Source organism: Erinaceus europaeus, chromosome 11 (assembly GCF_950295315.1).
Source record: "Erinaceus europaeus chromosome 11, mEriEur2.1, whole genome shotgun sequence".
Classification (NCBI taxonomy): domain Eukaryota; kingdom Metazoa; phylum Chordata; class Mammalia; order Eulipotyphla; family Erinaceidae; genus Erinaceus; species Erinaceus europaeus.
In genome coordinates, this window is record NC_080172.1 from 56364458 (window position 1) to 56380637 (window position 16180).

At 49.1% G+C, this 16180-nt stretch overlaps 1 protein-coding gene across 4 annotated transcripts in view; it reads left to right on the forward strand.

Annotated features, from left to right (window-relative positions):
• The first annotated feature begins 244 nt into the window (after positions 1-244).
• The window catches only part of TBX15 (T-box transcription factor 15), a 162776-nt gene continuing 146840 nt past the window's right edge, over positions 245-16180 (forward strand). The window contains exon 1 of one of the 4 annotated variants that reach the window (XM_060201802.1): positions 245-359. Coding sequence is in view for 3 of the 4 variants with exons in the window: in XM_060201804.1 (XP_060057787.1) it covers positions 12883-13087 (205 nt within the window). In the remaining variant the exon portion in view is untranslated. Of the gene's footprint in view, positions 360-12366; positions 13088-15696; positions 15885-16180 lie in introns of those variants that run through there. The other 3 variants (XM_060201804.1, XM_007534686.2, XM_060201800.1) reach the window with 3 other exon arrangements.

Here is a 16180-nt window from a genome sequence, read left to right on the forward strand (position 1 = left end):
TGCTGCCTTTCCTTTCTTCGCAGCGCCAGGGGAGTGAGGGACTTCGAAGGGCAACCCTCCCACATACACTCCCGGCAAGCCCAGTTTACCCGCTCTTCTCTGCAGCCCCGCAGTTGCACCGGGGCCATTTGGGTAGTGAAACTCCGTAGACAATGGAAAGTTCTGAGGTTTCCTGGACGTTGTGTTCGGGAGGCGGGGCCGGGACCGCTGACGGTAGTTTCCTTAGCCCTGTTCCACCCCCCACCCCTACTTTGCCCCCTCAGCCCGCGGGCAGCAGAAAGCGGCGGCCAGCCTTCCCCTGACCTTCGGCGGACGACCTGAGTTGCCGCGCCGGCCACCTTTGCACCTGCCCGGCCGAGGTGAGATGTCTGGCACCCACGAGGAGGGCGGTGCACGCAGCCCGGCGCCCTGATGCTCCAGCTGCGGGGGCGATAACCCCAGCGACGGGCGGGAGATGGGAGTGCGAGGCGGGTGGACTACCCCACCCCACCCAGGGAGTGGGGAGAGCAAGACTTTTAAGGGGACCTGGGTAAATAATCTACCTTTCAGACTAAGCAATCTAAGACCATTCCACAGCGTTTTAGGGAGTCTTGATTTCTCTAGTTTTAAAAGCGATCTTGGTTTCTCTAGAAACAAGAAAAATAACACCATGCCCCCCATACTCCCCACCGGTGACAGTTCTTAAGTTGGAGAGGCAATTCGCGCCAGGCCGGGGAGCTGCGGCCCCGGTTGGGAACTAGCAGGCGCTAGGCGCTCTGCGTGGTTTTAATCCACCTTACTCCGGCAGGAAGCAGAGATTTCAATAGCAGAAAGGGCCACACCGGGACTACTCAGATTAAGTACAATCGAGGTCACACTGTAAACTCAGTCTTTGCAGAAAAAAAAATTCGTCTAAAATTGCGTCCACCGCAAGGATGCAAGGGGCTCAGCGGGGACTTGGCGGTGACCTTGCTAGGAAGGGAGGTCCCATAAATGCAGTAGGAAGGAGGAAAATATAACAACAACAACAAAACAAAACAACAATTAATCCAAAGAAACCAACAAACCTAGGACCCAGCCCTTTTTATCCTCGCGACAATCTCCGGTAGAAAAAAAACAAAACAAAATGAGAAGTGGCCAGTGTCCCATCGGAAATCAGCTCAACTTGTACTCATTTGGCCTCTTGGGGAAAACAAACAGACCGAAAAAAAAAAAAAAATCAAGCCTTCGGGGCCCTTGCAAACTGCGCACCTTTGGAGGCTGTGGCGCACAGACCAGCCAGCCCTAGGGAGCTTCAGCCGCGGCGGGGACTGGCTGTGTGCTTCGGTTAAGGGCAGCGCTTGGAGGCCTGAGGGAGCCGCAGCCCGGTCTCCCAAACCTGTACACTCACCCACTTGGCCTGCCACTTAGAACCAAACCCACAATCCATACCTTCCCATCCTCCAGCCTAGACAGCCTAGGGTTCACTCAACGCCCCCCCCACAACCCACCCCCACCCCACACAGGAATTCACTTCTTCCCAGTTGTGCTGGCTGGGCAGAGGGAGCCGGAGGCCGTCCAGGAGCCTCCAGTGGCTGCACGAAAATTTGGAGACATGGCCGCGGTTTTATTGGGGGCACTTGGTGAGCGGTGACAAGTCACCCCAGCACTCCTGATCACCACGCCCCCCCCCCCCCCCGCGCTGATCTAGGATGGGCATTTTTGACCTGAGACTCTCGGGGCTCTGCATCTAGTTGTAGGCGAGGAATTGATCATAGCAAGGCATCTTGGGGAGTTTAGATTTGAGTGTCTGCGCACCTCCCAGCTACGCAACCCACGAAGTAGAAGGCCATGAGAACTGTATATGAACTGGCCCACAAATCCACTGTTGAGAACACTTTGAAGTCAAGCAACTGTGACCGCATCACTCTCCCCTCCCAATCTCCCCGTCTCAACCAGATGCATCAGAAAGAGGCACTTTGATCTTGCAAAGCAGTAATTTCTATTTCTTTATTTTTTTTCCCCCTGTAAAAAGATGATTGGATCGGGGAGAGAATAATATGATTCAGTGGGCACAGAGCTGAGAAGTGCTGGGCCAGCACATCTGTTCTCCTAGGTTTGCAAGGCATTCCTCTTCCGTGTTCCCCCCCTCTCCATTTCCCCCTCCTCACTCCGAGATTCACCTCCACCCCACCCCACGGCAGGAAACTCAGTTTTATAAGTCTTTGACCTAGAGCTACGGAAAGGGAAGGTGAGGAGGGGTGGAAAGGGTTGTCGGGGAAAGCTTGGAACATGCTCTGCTTTAGGTGAAGTGAATAGGAGGACAGGGGCAGATGGAGTTCAGAGAGAAAAACTAATGTCAAACTAGAAAAAAGATCTCTGTGCCTTCCTTCTCCTCCTGCAAACTGGCTGGGTAGGAACCTCTATCATTAGCTCATTCCAGTTGGCTTTTTCCCACCACAAGGATTTACTAAAATAAACCAAAAAAGGTGAAACCTTTTGTGTGTTTTGCCTAATAACCACAAATTGGATTAAGATTTGGGAGAATATCAGTCTTACAAAAACACCAGTTGAACACCTGGGACTTCACATCAAGCTCTCACAGCCTCACACCAAGTTGGATGTCCCAGATCTGCATCTTTGGTGACACTTCCAGGGATGGGGAGGGTTGCCTCTAATGCGTTCTCAGCCTCCGACCTCTTTCATCTTATTGCTACACTCTCTTGTCTAATTGGAATCTCTTTTCTTTGCTCTTTCCAAGACCTAGACAACTGTCTCCAACATTTCAGTGCTGGAGAAACAGAGCAGATAGTTAAACCACTCCTACTGTCTAAGACTAAGTCAGAGTTCTTTGCAGGAGTCTGGTTTGTGCCACACCCTTAGTGAAAGGCTTTGAACCCTAGGGTGCAAACTACCTGAGCTCTGCAGGATATGAACCCCATCACAGACTCCTTCCCTAATTACTGACCTGACTCATTTCAAATCCCGCTTTGGGATGATGGTTTTCTGCCCCAGTTCAGAGTAAAGTCAATATTTCAGGAGCTAAAGAGAAGCTCTGGCCCTTTACTCCTTCTCTTTTTCTTTCCTCTCCCCCTTGTTTTCTCTTTTGTTGCTTTTTCCTTTCTTTTACTCTTCTTTTTATTATTTAAGTTTTGTCTTTCCATTCTAGCTTTCCTTCAACATGTTGTCCTTTCCGCCTCTTCCTTCCCTTATTCTGAAAGATCATAATCCTAGCATCTTTGTCTTGAAGGCTACTAGCTGCCTAGAACCTGATAGAGTTGCAGGCATCACAGGGAGATCTGGCAGCAAAACAGAAGCTGTTCACCTGGGAGCTTATCTATTGGGGGGAGGTTATATGGTTCTTCTTTGTACATAACTTTTCATCCTCTGACTCACTCACTTACTCATTACCCTCTCCCACAGTCTAGTGCACAAGGTGAAATGGGCAGGGGTCATGCATGGAAAGGTGGGAAGAGGAAATCTTAGAAGTTATGAGAGTGATCACTGCCCACTAGCTGGGTGAAATAATGCATCAAATTCTCTAACCAAGACAAATTCTTTCTCTGGACAGACACGGATGAGGTTACTAACAGGGACCTGAGAGTAGCTGAGGAGCACAGAGCTCACTCTTAGGGCAACAATACCTCACCTAGAAGGACATCTTAATGCAGGCATTTTCTTGGAGCAAGTTTGCCAGACAGGCTGGATTTACCATCAGGGGGAAGGGAACAAAATAGTCCAAAAGAAGCTGCCAACATTCCATGGAGAAGAGAAACCAAGATGGGGTGGGGAGGAGTAGGCAGAGGGGATGTTTTCTTGCTCACCTGTCTTTCCTCTCTTTCTGGATCTAGCAGGAGGCCCCCATCTGGGAGTCCCTTCATACCACAGCCACCACTCTCTAGGTTAGTCTTTGCCACTGAAGGGAGGAAAGAGGCTTGAGTTCTAGGATAGAGGAAGAGATTTCAATCATCAAAACTTAATGGAACTTAACTAGAGCCATGCCCGAGTAGGTCATGTGACTCTTAAGAGGCCTCCTAGGTGTGGTCACTTTGATGGCAAGTCTGTCCACCTCCCTAGACTCAGTGGAGCCCTTGTTGGATGCCAGAGACCTCTGTTTTGCCCATGCTCTCTCCCCCCCACCCCACAAAGAAAGTTAAAGAAAGAAAGAAAAAATGAGCCCAAAGTTTTCTGTTTCTATGTTTTGTTTTATTTTCTCTTCCTTCTCAACTCCAGAATTCTCAAGTGTTCAAATTCCCAAGGGCTCTAGCATCTGGGAGTTTTCCCTCTATTGCTTCTCCCCCAACAAATCTGGCTCTGGAGTTCTTAGCTAGTCTAAGAAATCAACAACTGATGAGTACTGAATGGCCTAAAGCCAGTTTCTTATTTGCATTTCAAACTTACCTGAGCTGTAATAATGACAATTAAAATGTTGGGACTAGAATGTTGGGCTTTGAGGAGGAGAAGCACTCTGAGGAGAATGCAGTTTGAAAACATTTGAGGGCCCACCAGAGCTGGAAGCATTACTGCAGTTATTCTAGTAGTCTAGCTTCCTGACTTGAGGAAGCATCCTATCTGAGAGTGGAGTCAGTCTATATGGTACTGGCTATCAGCTATGACATGGACAAATGCCACAGGTGTTGAGAAATTGGTTTTAAATTGAACTGGGAACTCCATGATTTTTTCCATTCTACAAGTGTCATGGGAAGGGTTGGTGGTCCAGAGATGAGGAACAAAAGTTTTTCTGAGATCAAGTGTTTTAATGGTTGAGACATGGAAAGTCTGATTTTTTTCTACAGCAAAACAGCAAAGGCCACTGGAATCAGCAAGAGGTCAGCTTCAAGTGGGTACTTGGGATCCATCAGAGCCAAATTGGAGCTTGGTGGCTTGGTTTTAGTTGATGGATCCCTGCCTGGAAGTGGCTAGTGAGGGTTGTGTCATGGTACTTGTTTCTGTCCAACAGTTCTACTCCTGGCATGGGTGAAGGACTGCAAAAGAACTCCTACTTTTTTTTTTTTTTAATCTCTTTGTAGTGCTCATGTTGAGAAGACCCCCTGTGTGTAACATAGACAGGGATAGTCCTTTTCCCCACACATGTAAGAATTTCAATGCTCTTTTTTTGACTCAGCCCCCTTTTGCCTGAGTCCTCTGCAGGAAGAAAGTCTTGGTGAGAAAATTGTTGGCATGTGTATTTGCATGGTGAGAAGCTGGGGGTCTAGCGATTGTGAATTATTGTTCTAGAGCTAGGAGACCCTGTCAGGTTACATAAGCCCTCTGCTGCCTTGGGTTTCTAATCAGTAAACACTGGTTCTCAATTTTTAGAAGTTGAAGGCAGTATTGATAGAATGAGCTAGTTAGTGAAAAGTATTTAGCCCAGAGCTTGACACTAGTTCTTCATAAGAGGCACAGACCAGAAACAGAGAAGATACAGAACAGAGACTTGGTGGCAAAAAAAGGAGGGCTGGAGAAACAAATACTTATTTTCCTTTTCCTGGATGCAGGAGCCTCTGGGTAGCATTGCTGTCTGCATTTTGTTGTTTTGAGCTGGGTCAAAATGTTCTCATTTTCCAGTGAAGTTAAGCAAGGATGGCCACATTGGGGTAAGTGTTTGCAATGAAACTCCTGACCACCCTAGGCCTCACAGACCTTTTCCCCTCCTGTGTCCCTAGCACTGCAGATACCAAGAGGGATTGGGAATACTTAAAATCCTTAAAATCACGGATGGATTATTTTGTTCTGGGAAGACCTCTATTGGGCTGCATTTGTTGTTTATTCTACTTAGATCCTTGACAAATATGTGAGTTAAAGGAAAACATTTTCTGATTAGTAATATTTTTCTTTGTTCTGGTTTTGGGGGTACTTGACTACAGGCCAGAGTGCAATGTCCTCTGGATCAATTTGAATGTGGTCCACAGTAGGGCACCTCTTCCCCATCTCTTCACTAGGGAAGTTCTGCAATGTTGGTGAAATCTACTGCTCCAGAGATACTCACAAGTGTCTTTTTTTTTTTTTCTTATTGAAATACCATTTTGTTTTAATATTAAATCATTTGAAGGCTTTTTGTCTGGACACAGACTCCTGACATTAACAACCCCCCCTCCCCATTTTAGCATCTACCAGGCTTGGGATGGAGATCATCCAAGAATTCAGGATTACTCTCCATTCCTTTTCATTTGATTTCGTCCAAGAAGATGAATTATGATGCCAAACTAATGAAATCCTCTCACAGCCCAACTTTTGCCCCCCTCAATCACCCTCATCCCAAAGTGCAAAGACCAGCACATATCTAGCCCTCCAGTTCTACTACTTCCATCTATGTACACACAGGATAGAATTTTCTCAGTACCTCCTTGAAGCTGTTCTGGTGAAGAGATATTTTCTGCTCTACTTGCATGATGGATGGACAATTCCATCTCCACTTGCAGAGGAGAGATCCCTAAGAAGGTTGCAGGGGGGCGGGGGTGGCATTTTTAGGTATTTTTAGGTAACATCTGAAAGTCAGACTCTATAATTCTATAAAGGACATTTTGCTTCTTTTTAAATTAGTGACACCTGAAATCCAAACACTTCAGACACCAGAAACCTAATACCTTGAATCATTTGCTTTTAGCTATCAGATCACATGGGCATCCCTATTCCAGGGATCCCTGCTTTCTCAGCCATTCCTCCACTTAGAAATCCAGGCAATCCCATGAGGTGCAAGGGTTTGCAGATTGCAAACTAGGGGAACTGGTGCTTCTCCCCTTCTTCATCCCGCAGAATTTAAGTTATTATATTATATTATATTATATTATATTATATTATATTATATTATATTATATTATATTTTTGAGAGAGATACAGAGAGAGAAGGACACAGAGAGAAATACCAGAGCACTATACAGCTCTGGCTTATGGTGGTGTAGGGTATTGAACCTGGGACTTCAGAGCCTCAGGCATGAGAGTCTTTTTGCATAACCATTATGCTATCTACCCACATCAATCCCATAGAATTTAAACAGTACTTCCTTTCAATGGGAAAGGTCAAAAGACATACTTAACTTTGTTTAGCCTCGCACCTGCAAACCTAGCAGGAAGGGGTAAATGAAGTCACATTTAGAAGGCAAACCTAGAATAGGTAGTAGTTCACCAGTCAGAATGAACTGGAAAAAACTCTCCGCATAGAATTCGTTTGACTCCTGGCGTCTAATTAGAGACAGGCTAGCTGGAAGGTGGAAGTGCATGAAAAAAAAAAAAAAGACAAACCTTATCATTTTTATTTGATTCCACCATTTCTCCACATCCAGCCTACCAGTCCCTGCTGGGTTCCCAAGCTTTGGAAATATCTTGAATTTGCTCAGGTACTGTAGCTCTCCCCAAGGGCAGGCCAGGCAAGGCCTCAAGACTGGGTGTGCTGCTCCTCCTCCTTCTCCTCTTCCTTCTTTTTTTCTGCAACCTCTGTGATTCTGAGCAAAGACAAGACTAGGGGACAGCCAGATTAAGCTTCAGAAAGCTGAGGAGAGCAGGAGGAGGGGAGCTCTGGAGCTGGATAGAGACAGGTGAAAATTGTGGAGATTTTAGTGCAATCTACTGGGGGGCATGTATGACTTTGTGTATGACTTTGACTTTGTGTCTCCACGCATGTGCCTTATTTACATTCATGTTTAGTTTCCATAGTGTAGTGGTTATCACGTTTGCCTCACACTCATGTTTAATTCTAAAAGTGCATATGGGAACACAATTGTAGTAGTGGCACATGGAGCGCATACAGGTGTGCAGTGTAGGTACACATGTGTGCAGCTGGATAGATTTATACTTGGCTCTGTGCACACACACAAAATATAAGTAGAAACCTTGTTACAAGTTTCCTATAGAGGCATGTAGTAATTACTGCATCCACATTAATTTCCAGGTCTACCCGGGTGGCTTCCAAATCCAGTGATTCCAAGTTGGGTTACCCAGAGTTGCCAGGCAACCCCGAGCTTCAGAGGGTCTGGAGTTCTCCTTTCAGCCCGGGGTAAAGAAGGCACACAAAAGGGCTGTGGTCTTCCAGGCGGCCTCAGGAGCGACTTTCAGTGTAGCCCTGATTTTCGAGGCAGACTTGTCTCTGGTGCTCAGCGGGCTAGGCACTGGCACAAGGTTCGCTTCCAGCGAAGGGTGGAAGTGCTGGAGGGGCCGGCACAGAGGAAGGTCAAGGTCCGACTGTGAGAGGTTCCACAGAGCCTGGGGAGCAGGACTTCCTGGCCTCCAGGGTGCTGCTGCTCTGGGGCGTTGCAATGCGCACAAGGCCCCTTTTGTGGCCCGTCCCGCTTCCCGCAGGTCGAGGCCGACTAACAATAGCACAATGTTGCCGCCCGCCTGGCCAGGCTCTCCTGGCTACCCGAGGCCGCCGAAGGCGAGGAAACCGGGTGGCGCTTTTTTATGGCCACGAATATAAAACTGGGCCTTTCTCCCCTTTCGCTCGCCCCCTACTCCAATGCCGATAGAAAGCAGATAAATTTATGAAGGGCGAGCTAAGAGAATAATTACAGGGTGAAGGCCGTTAAATTTTATTTCCAGTCCCAAAGGCAAAACCTGCGATTTTATTGCAAACATCTGGAAGGAGTGAGAAAGGTGGGCACGCTGCTAGTTGAGAAGAAAAACAAAAGATTTTATTTCGCGAAAACAAAAAAACATCATTAAAGAGCCTTTTGCCCCCACGGACTTTTATTTTCTAAAAAAGCGTGAGGAGGTGGTTGAGAAGTCAACGACACACGACTGTCCCAGGGCTCCGGGTGACCCGAGGGAACCCAGGCAACTTGAGGGGCTCTCAAGGAGGTGGCCCATGCGGGGCTGGCGCTGGGCGGGCCTTTCCAGAAATCAGCTGCCTTCTGCGTCCACCCCAGGACTCCAGGCCAGTCATTCCACCCCTTAGCCCGGCGCCATTTGGGCCCGAAATCTGGGGAAAGAAGCAGAAAGTGGGTGCCATGGGACCATATTCCTGCAGTAGTCAATGGCACCAGTGGTTGTGCCTCAGGTTTGTCTGGGCTGTATTGCTCCGTTGCAAAGTTTTAGGAATCCAGTCGCTCTATTGCCAGGGAAACTGAGGCACAAGCCATGAATTTAAATGATACGGTTTAAGGTCATACTGTTTGGAGCTGAACTGAACCTGGTCACTAGGCTCCACATGCGTTGGAGTTCCAGTGGATTTCTCTCCCTTTCTTCCCCATCTTTATATCTACTTGGATCAACGAAATTCGTAGTAATGCCCCCCTTTTCCTACTAGGTGTTCTGTCCAGTACATAAGGGCAGTCTAACATGTCTTGCTGACCAGCAATAAACTTTCAGTTTTATTATTTTATTTCAGTTTAACTTGATTTTCAAATACTCAGAACTACAGAATCAATGTCGTTGGTTGCTTAGTCTTGAGGCACTAGCAGAAGCATATCAGGATGGCATTTGATATGGAAAAAAAAATGGAAAGACACACAGTAATGTGGAGGGTCTTCATTTCTAGCTACTTGTCCCTGTGCTACAGAATTGTGTTGTGCTTTTGAAAAATCAAACTAGGTGAGGTGTCACTGTGTTGATTTCCTCTGCTGGGCTTTCCTTCTGTCAAGGCTAGGCATCTGCTACCTATATTTCTACTCCTGGTCTGTTAAGATTTTCCCCCTTGCCAATTTACAGGTGCTTGAGAGTAGGTGAGGTCTCCAGTTTCTTTTCTGTCAATCAGCTTCAGACCTAAAATAGATTTGAAGAGGACTTACTTAACCAAAGGCAGACTATACTCAGGTACCTACAGCTGGGAAACTTGAGCACTGTTTTGGGAGTTAGCCTCATATATTGGGAACCTGGCTTTTGTACCCAAAGTTTAAAGCAGGGAGGTGCTGAAGTAATGAGAGATTTTTGAAAGCCTTTTGATGTAGTTAGTGGAAGGAAAAACCACAGCATACACCCAGATTTTTATTTTCACTCCCCCACCATCCTCTTCCTTCTCTCCAGTTGCATAAACTTATGCACCTAAATCACGGACATTAAACCCTTCTGTTTAATCTTTCTCCAACCTTCCTCCCTGTCAGCACAAGGTCACACACCATGGATTTCATGCCCCTGGGGTGAAGCTAGGAGCTTAGATTGATCCTTCTATAGCACAAAGAGAACACTTGTATCAATATACATATACATGTATATATATGAATTTATATATGTGAATTGTGTACATATGTACATACATGAACCAGTCTGGATTTATTATGGTCTGACTTATATCAATAACCTACCCCCCAATTGTAGAATATGTGTGTATATGGGCTGGAAGTGGGAGTAACTTATATGCAACCTGAAGGAGGGTTTAGGAGCTCCTGGGAGGGTTCTGTGTGGAGTGCTTGTTTGGGGCTGGGTGTGGATGATTGCCACTGAAAGTATAGCTTATTTCTGTATGCATGAACATCCATGGGTTGCCTGACCTGTGTCTAGATATGTGAGTAGGGGGAGAGGCTGCTACTTTTCCATACAAACCAGATCTGTAAGAGAAGAGGATTCAAGAGGCTCCACTTGGCCTAGTCTTGGCAGGTTCCAGTCACAGGTCAGACCTATTGAGAGGTAACTGAGCTCCTGGCCTGCCTGGTCTCCAGCCTTCTGCGGAAGCCCAGTAGTGGTGTATGTCTGAAGAATTTTTCATGGGAATGGCTCCTGGAAGCAAAATTCGGGTGATGACTGTGGTGTGAGGCCCTGTGCCTGTCTATCAGGCAGAGCTGCAGATTCTGCCCATCAAGCAAAGCAGTGAGAGATGCTGGGTGATTCAGGGGCCCAGTTTCTGGATAACAGTACTCTTAGAGTGTGATCCCCCCCCCCCAAGCCTAAGTAAGACACAGGCTCCTAGAAGGCCTTGGAGGCCAAGCCTGGCTGAATCACACTCAAGCAGCAGCTTCCCCATTACTTCTTCATTTGCTGTGCTGCTACCTAAGTCACTTTCACAAGGAACCTGAATTCAGTGGCCTTCCAATATGACCTTTCCTCTTCCCTGAATAAGCTCAGGGTACAGTCACTGAAGGGCAAGATTACCTTGGGCCCTTGACATTTAGACAGGTAAAGAGGCATATTAGAGGCTCAAAGAGCTGCTTTTGGATGCTGACTCTGCTAGGCACCTGGCTTTAGGCAAGATTTATCTGATAGGCTCCAGTATCTAGAACTTGTACCTTCTTCTTCTTCTAGCGTTTGCCCTTCTTCTGTAGCCAGTCACCTAAAACCTCATGTCTCTTTCTCCCCTCCCCCTTTGCAGAAGTATGGAAGCTTACTAAGCTGTGTGACTAGGCTTGGAAGGACCTACTTCTCACTGGATGGAACTTGCTTTGTGTTAACCTGCACTCACATGCTTCTTCATGTTCCCATAACTTTAATGTGACCTGGACGGGGGGGGGGGGGGGATGCAGCGAGTCAGAATGGCCCAGTTTTAGGTTTTCAATCCTTTAGCAATTTCCAAGGATTAGGCAGTCCTGGAAACTTTTTATAAGGACTAAGGGAGGGTCAGTCAGCAGGCTGGAGAGAACCGAAGTCCAGAGCGGGTTTTGGAAAAGCTCATTCTTCTCTGGTCGAACTCCTGGGTGCCCTGGCTCCAGCCTTCCTCCGTGGGTTCTTCAGAAAGTGTGCCGGGAGGAGACCAACGAAGCTGGGCGCTGTGGGGCAGGCAGGCATTTGCAGCGTGAGGGCCCAGGGGGACCCGCTGCAGAGCAAGCAGAGAGTGAAGCGCCACAGCACCGGCCTCTGGCTTTGTGGGCGCCCACGCCTTCTTCCCCACCCGGTGAAGCAGATCAGTCAGTGAACAGAACTCCCAGGCCCTGGTTAGTAAAGGGGCTATTTATACTTTCAAAATGTTTTTCCCTTTCGCTTTGGTAAAATCAGCGATTTTTAGAAACCGTTGGACAGAAAAACAAGAACCTGGGAAGGCGAAATCCGGGCAGAACCCGCAGGTCTCACATTATTGGGGGGAGGAAGGTGTGAGGGACGCAGTAGCGAGATCCTCAGGGTTGTTTCCTGGAGCTTTGGGACAGGTTGACATTTTTATGAGGTCCCCTACCCTCATCCCCCCCCCACCCCCCCACCCCCCCCCCCCCCGTCCCCTCTGCATTGCAAAGGACTGGGAGACCTTGCGGACCAGGGAGGAAAAGGTGGGATTTGGGACTCGCAGAAGAGGTTTGTCTGGCTGGGACCAGACCTAGACTTTCAATTCACCTCCCTTCCCCGACAAGAAAGCCTGGGGACCCGGGCAGCCAGGGGTTAAAGTTGGCCCAAGAGCATCCCGGGGACAGCCGGTCTTGGCCTGGGCCTCAGTCTCTCCCCTCGCCCCATTGGCCGGCTCCCTGTGGCTTTCTCCTGTTCCCTCGTCGCCATTGGTCGGGGGCTGGCTTTTTTCCCCCCCTCAGTCAGTCTCTTCCTCCCCCCTCCCTCTCCCTCGCCCCTCGGACGGGAGCGCTCCACTGGCCCCCGGCTTCTCGGGAAAGGAGGAATTTAGGGAAGAAAAAAAAAGTTTCCCAGCAGTTCGCATCAGGGGAAGGACGGGGAGCTGAGAGAGGAAGAGGGAGAGGGAGGAGAGGAAAGGAGAGGGAGGAGAAGGAGGGTGAAAGAGAATTAAAAAACAAAAAAAGATGAGGTCCACTCGGTGCAGCCTGTGAGCGCCTGCCTGGGTGGGTGGGTGTGAAGCAGGACGCGGGCGCTCGTGCAGCGAGCGGGCGGCGCTGCAGACACTAGTTCTAGCGGCCCGGGCAGCTCGGGGAGCGGAGCCCAGCCGGCGGCGGAGGGCGGGGAGGGCGCAGCGGGAGGGTGGGGAGGACCCGAGGGGCCGCCGCGTCAGACTCGGCCGCTGCGCCGCAGTCTCTCCCGGGCCGGGCCCGGCGGGCGCTAGGAGCCAGAAGGCTTGAGCTGCTCCCGGGGCAGCGGGGGCTAGCGGGGTTCAGGGTTCGGGCGGCTAAAATGAGTGAAAGGAGAAGATCTGCAGTCGCCCTGAGCTCGAGAGCACATGCCTTCTCCGTTGAAGCCTTAATCGGCTCGAATAAGAAGCGAAAACTGCGAGACTGGGAGAAGAAGGGACTGGACCTGTCCATGGAGGCGCTGAGCCCCGCGGGCCCCCTCGGAGACGCTGAGGACGCGGTCGCTCACGGCCTAGAGCCCCACCCGGGTGAGTGCTTGCAGGAGGCGAGGTGCAGGAGGGAATGCTGGAGGGCAAAGTGAGGGGCGGCGGGGCCCAGGCAGCCAACGCCTAGCCGAACTCCAGCGTGGATTACTGGTTCTTTGCGCAAAACTCTGGAACCTTCCTCCCTGCTCCACAATTCGCCGTAACCATTGGGGGGTGTGTGTGTGCTGCCCTCAGTCTAGCCCTTTCTTCGCCAACTTCAAACAAGTAACCTTCGTACTTTCACTCCCGCCCTCTATCATTTCCGAGCAGATCGACTGTGCTGGCTCATCTCTACTGAGGGTAGGGGACACAGGCCTTGGAGGCTCGGAGGGGCGCGCGCAGGGAAGTAGGAGGTGGGGCTAAGGAGAATTGTGGCTCCCTTCTGAGAGCGCCCACAGGCTGGTGCACAGAAGTTTCTACTGGGCAACCCAGACTTCGGGAAAATGCCCAGTTTATCCAATTTATTGTTCAGTCTTCACCCTGCCCCCCCCCCCATGTTCAAGAACTCAAATTGTGTTTCCTATATTCTCCACTCTGAGGGCGCATATTTTTCTGTGTACTTCTTTGGTGTCTGGGAAAAGAGGAATGATTGCTTGAACCGTTTCACACTCTGGGTCTGCATCCCTGAGTACATTTTTTTTTTTTTGACGGTGGTTGGGGGGGGCATTGCGATTAATTTGTGTTTGGGATCAACGCAAGTCCTATGCACACAATGCTTAAAACTAGAGACAGTATCAATGCCCGTACTTTAACAGAACCCTAGCAGCGGGGGGAACAATTAAGCATTTTGTAGTAAGTGCCAAGATTTCAACTGTGCAAAACAGCCTGGGGAGCAGCTGTTATCAGAAGAATTTTGCGGCGCACACACATACACGCACAGCTTATAGCTGGGTTAGCGCCTATGAAACGTTCAAGACTAAACTTCTAAAATCCTTCTGGACAAGCTAGGGTCAGGAAGGAAAGCTGGGCCAATGCCCCCCCCCCCCCCCCATGTGGCAGCCTGGAGGCTGGGGACAGAACTTGAGGCCCAGGAACCTAGAGGCTGGAAAGCTGGCCAGCACAGGGACAGCTGTCGCTTACATTTTCTCTTTCAGCAGTGACAGTTCAATTTCCATGCTCCTGAGGCTAATAATAACGCGATTAGTGGGTGACCTGCAGAGAGAGGGTTTTTATGAATTCTCCGTGTTCCTGTGGCCCGTTACGGTATTTGGGTTTAGTGCTTGGGAATTATTTTTATTAGTCGACGAAAAGAAAATTAAGAGGAGATTTATTCTGGCAGATCAAGGTCTCCCTTGTATTTGGTAGTGGGTGTCTGTCCAAGAGGACCCTGTGTGGGCAATTCCATGAAAGAACCCATGGCTGATATGTGCTTCCCATCTCCAGCAGGTCCTGTTTTCTTATCAGTGTACTAGTCACGACCTTCCTCACCCTCTATACAGTCTCTCACACATTCTTTCAGGCCTTATGACAACTTACTGTTTGGGAAAGTTATTGATTTCTCTGAAGTAGGAAAGGCAGAAATTTTTTAACTATTCATGGCTGTGTGCAGATGCCGGTTAGCAGATCTTTTTCTCTAGGAAGGAGGCAGATATTTTTCTCTAGGGAGGGAGATCAGTTCACCTGGAGCTAGCTTAGGGTTACATATTCAAAATAAGCCAACACAGTCCTAAGGAGAGACTTGACTGATTTTTCTTTTTTCTGCTGTCCTCAGTCACAGTGAGGAGATCAAAGTAGCAATGGTGTAGAGCAAGGTGAGGCCAGTCTAAGGATGTGAAGCAAGAACCTGGTGTCCAGAATGCTGGCTCCTAGCCTCTCCCACCGGGGGACAAAGGGAGATGACCCAATATTATATAGAAAATTTCTGTAATGGAGAGTACAGTTAACCTATTTTCATTGGCCTTTTCACTTTTTTTTTTTTTAAAAAAACTAATGTGAAGAAAAGGGAAGCTATGAGCACTTGTCTTAGCAAGTGTGTGTGTGTGTGTGTATGTGTTGGGGAAGGGTGTCTCCAAGTCAGAATTCCTGCAGTGGCCAAGTTCTCTTAGGAATCAAACACACGATGGGAAAAGAGAGGGAAAAAAGAGAAGAAAAAAATGAGGTGGTGGGGAGGTTGTGCAGTTCTCTGACCTAGAAGGCAGAACTGCAACCTGTGAGCTGGGGTGGTAGCAGAAGGAGAGGCCTGGGCTTGGAGTCCCCTGTAGGCCTTTCCTCCTTTTTTTCTCTGCAAAACAGCGTCCTGACCTCTCACACAAGGTGCCACATATTAAAGTCAGGAGAGACATCTTGGTGCCCAGGACTGTGTCCATACCCAGATGGGCTTCGTCCATCTGTTTAATTTTTCTTGTCCCACTTATCTGCGAGAAGATTGGATCAGCTGCGCTTCGATTTCCTGCCCCAAGTCAATTAGAAATCAAGAAAGGGGGTAAAATAATTCCAACCAACGAAACTCAAACTGCCACGGGCCTGTTTTGAGAGCAGTCAACAAATATAGACACACGCACAAGACACCCGCCTAGAGGGACTGCTTTGATTATTTGGCTGCCCCCTCTGAGGGCGGTGGCCCCTATTCCCAGCCCCTCTCGTTGTTAGTCCAAATTTCCAAATCCCGGCACCGTCAGTCGGTCGGAGGGCGCATTTGTAATGCTTTGCTTCTTCGCAGCCCATTTTCCTTTTCCCCGGGCAGAGATGGCTTTCGCTGCCTTGGGCGCTGGCAGTTCTGGGGGCGCCTATCTGCAGCGGCTGGGGGTTGGAGGGACCGACGTGTTCGCTCTGGGCACTCACACACATCAGATGACACACAGTAGGTATCTCAGAAAATGCCCACCGAGCCTGGAAGCTCCCAATACCCCGCAAAGTCGTGGAGAAGGGCATGTGGGTGTCTCGCTTAGCCCGCTTAGCCCGCCTTCCAGCACCGCCCGGTGTTGGGAGAAGCCTCATGATTGGGAGGGTCTCCAAGGCCCTGTTTGGAGGCCCGAGCCATCTCGTCCGGGACTCCGGCCGTGCTGGAAAGCAGGAAACTGCGGGGCCCTCCCAGTCCGGTGAAATCGGCTCCAGTACTGGGACCCAAAGCCTAGCTCCATGTGGCTGTTTCAAGCC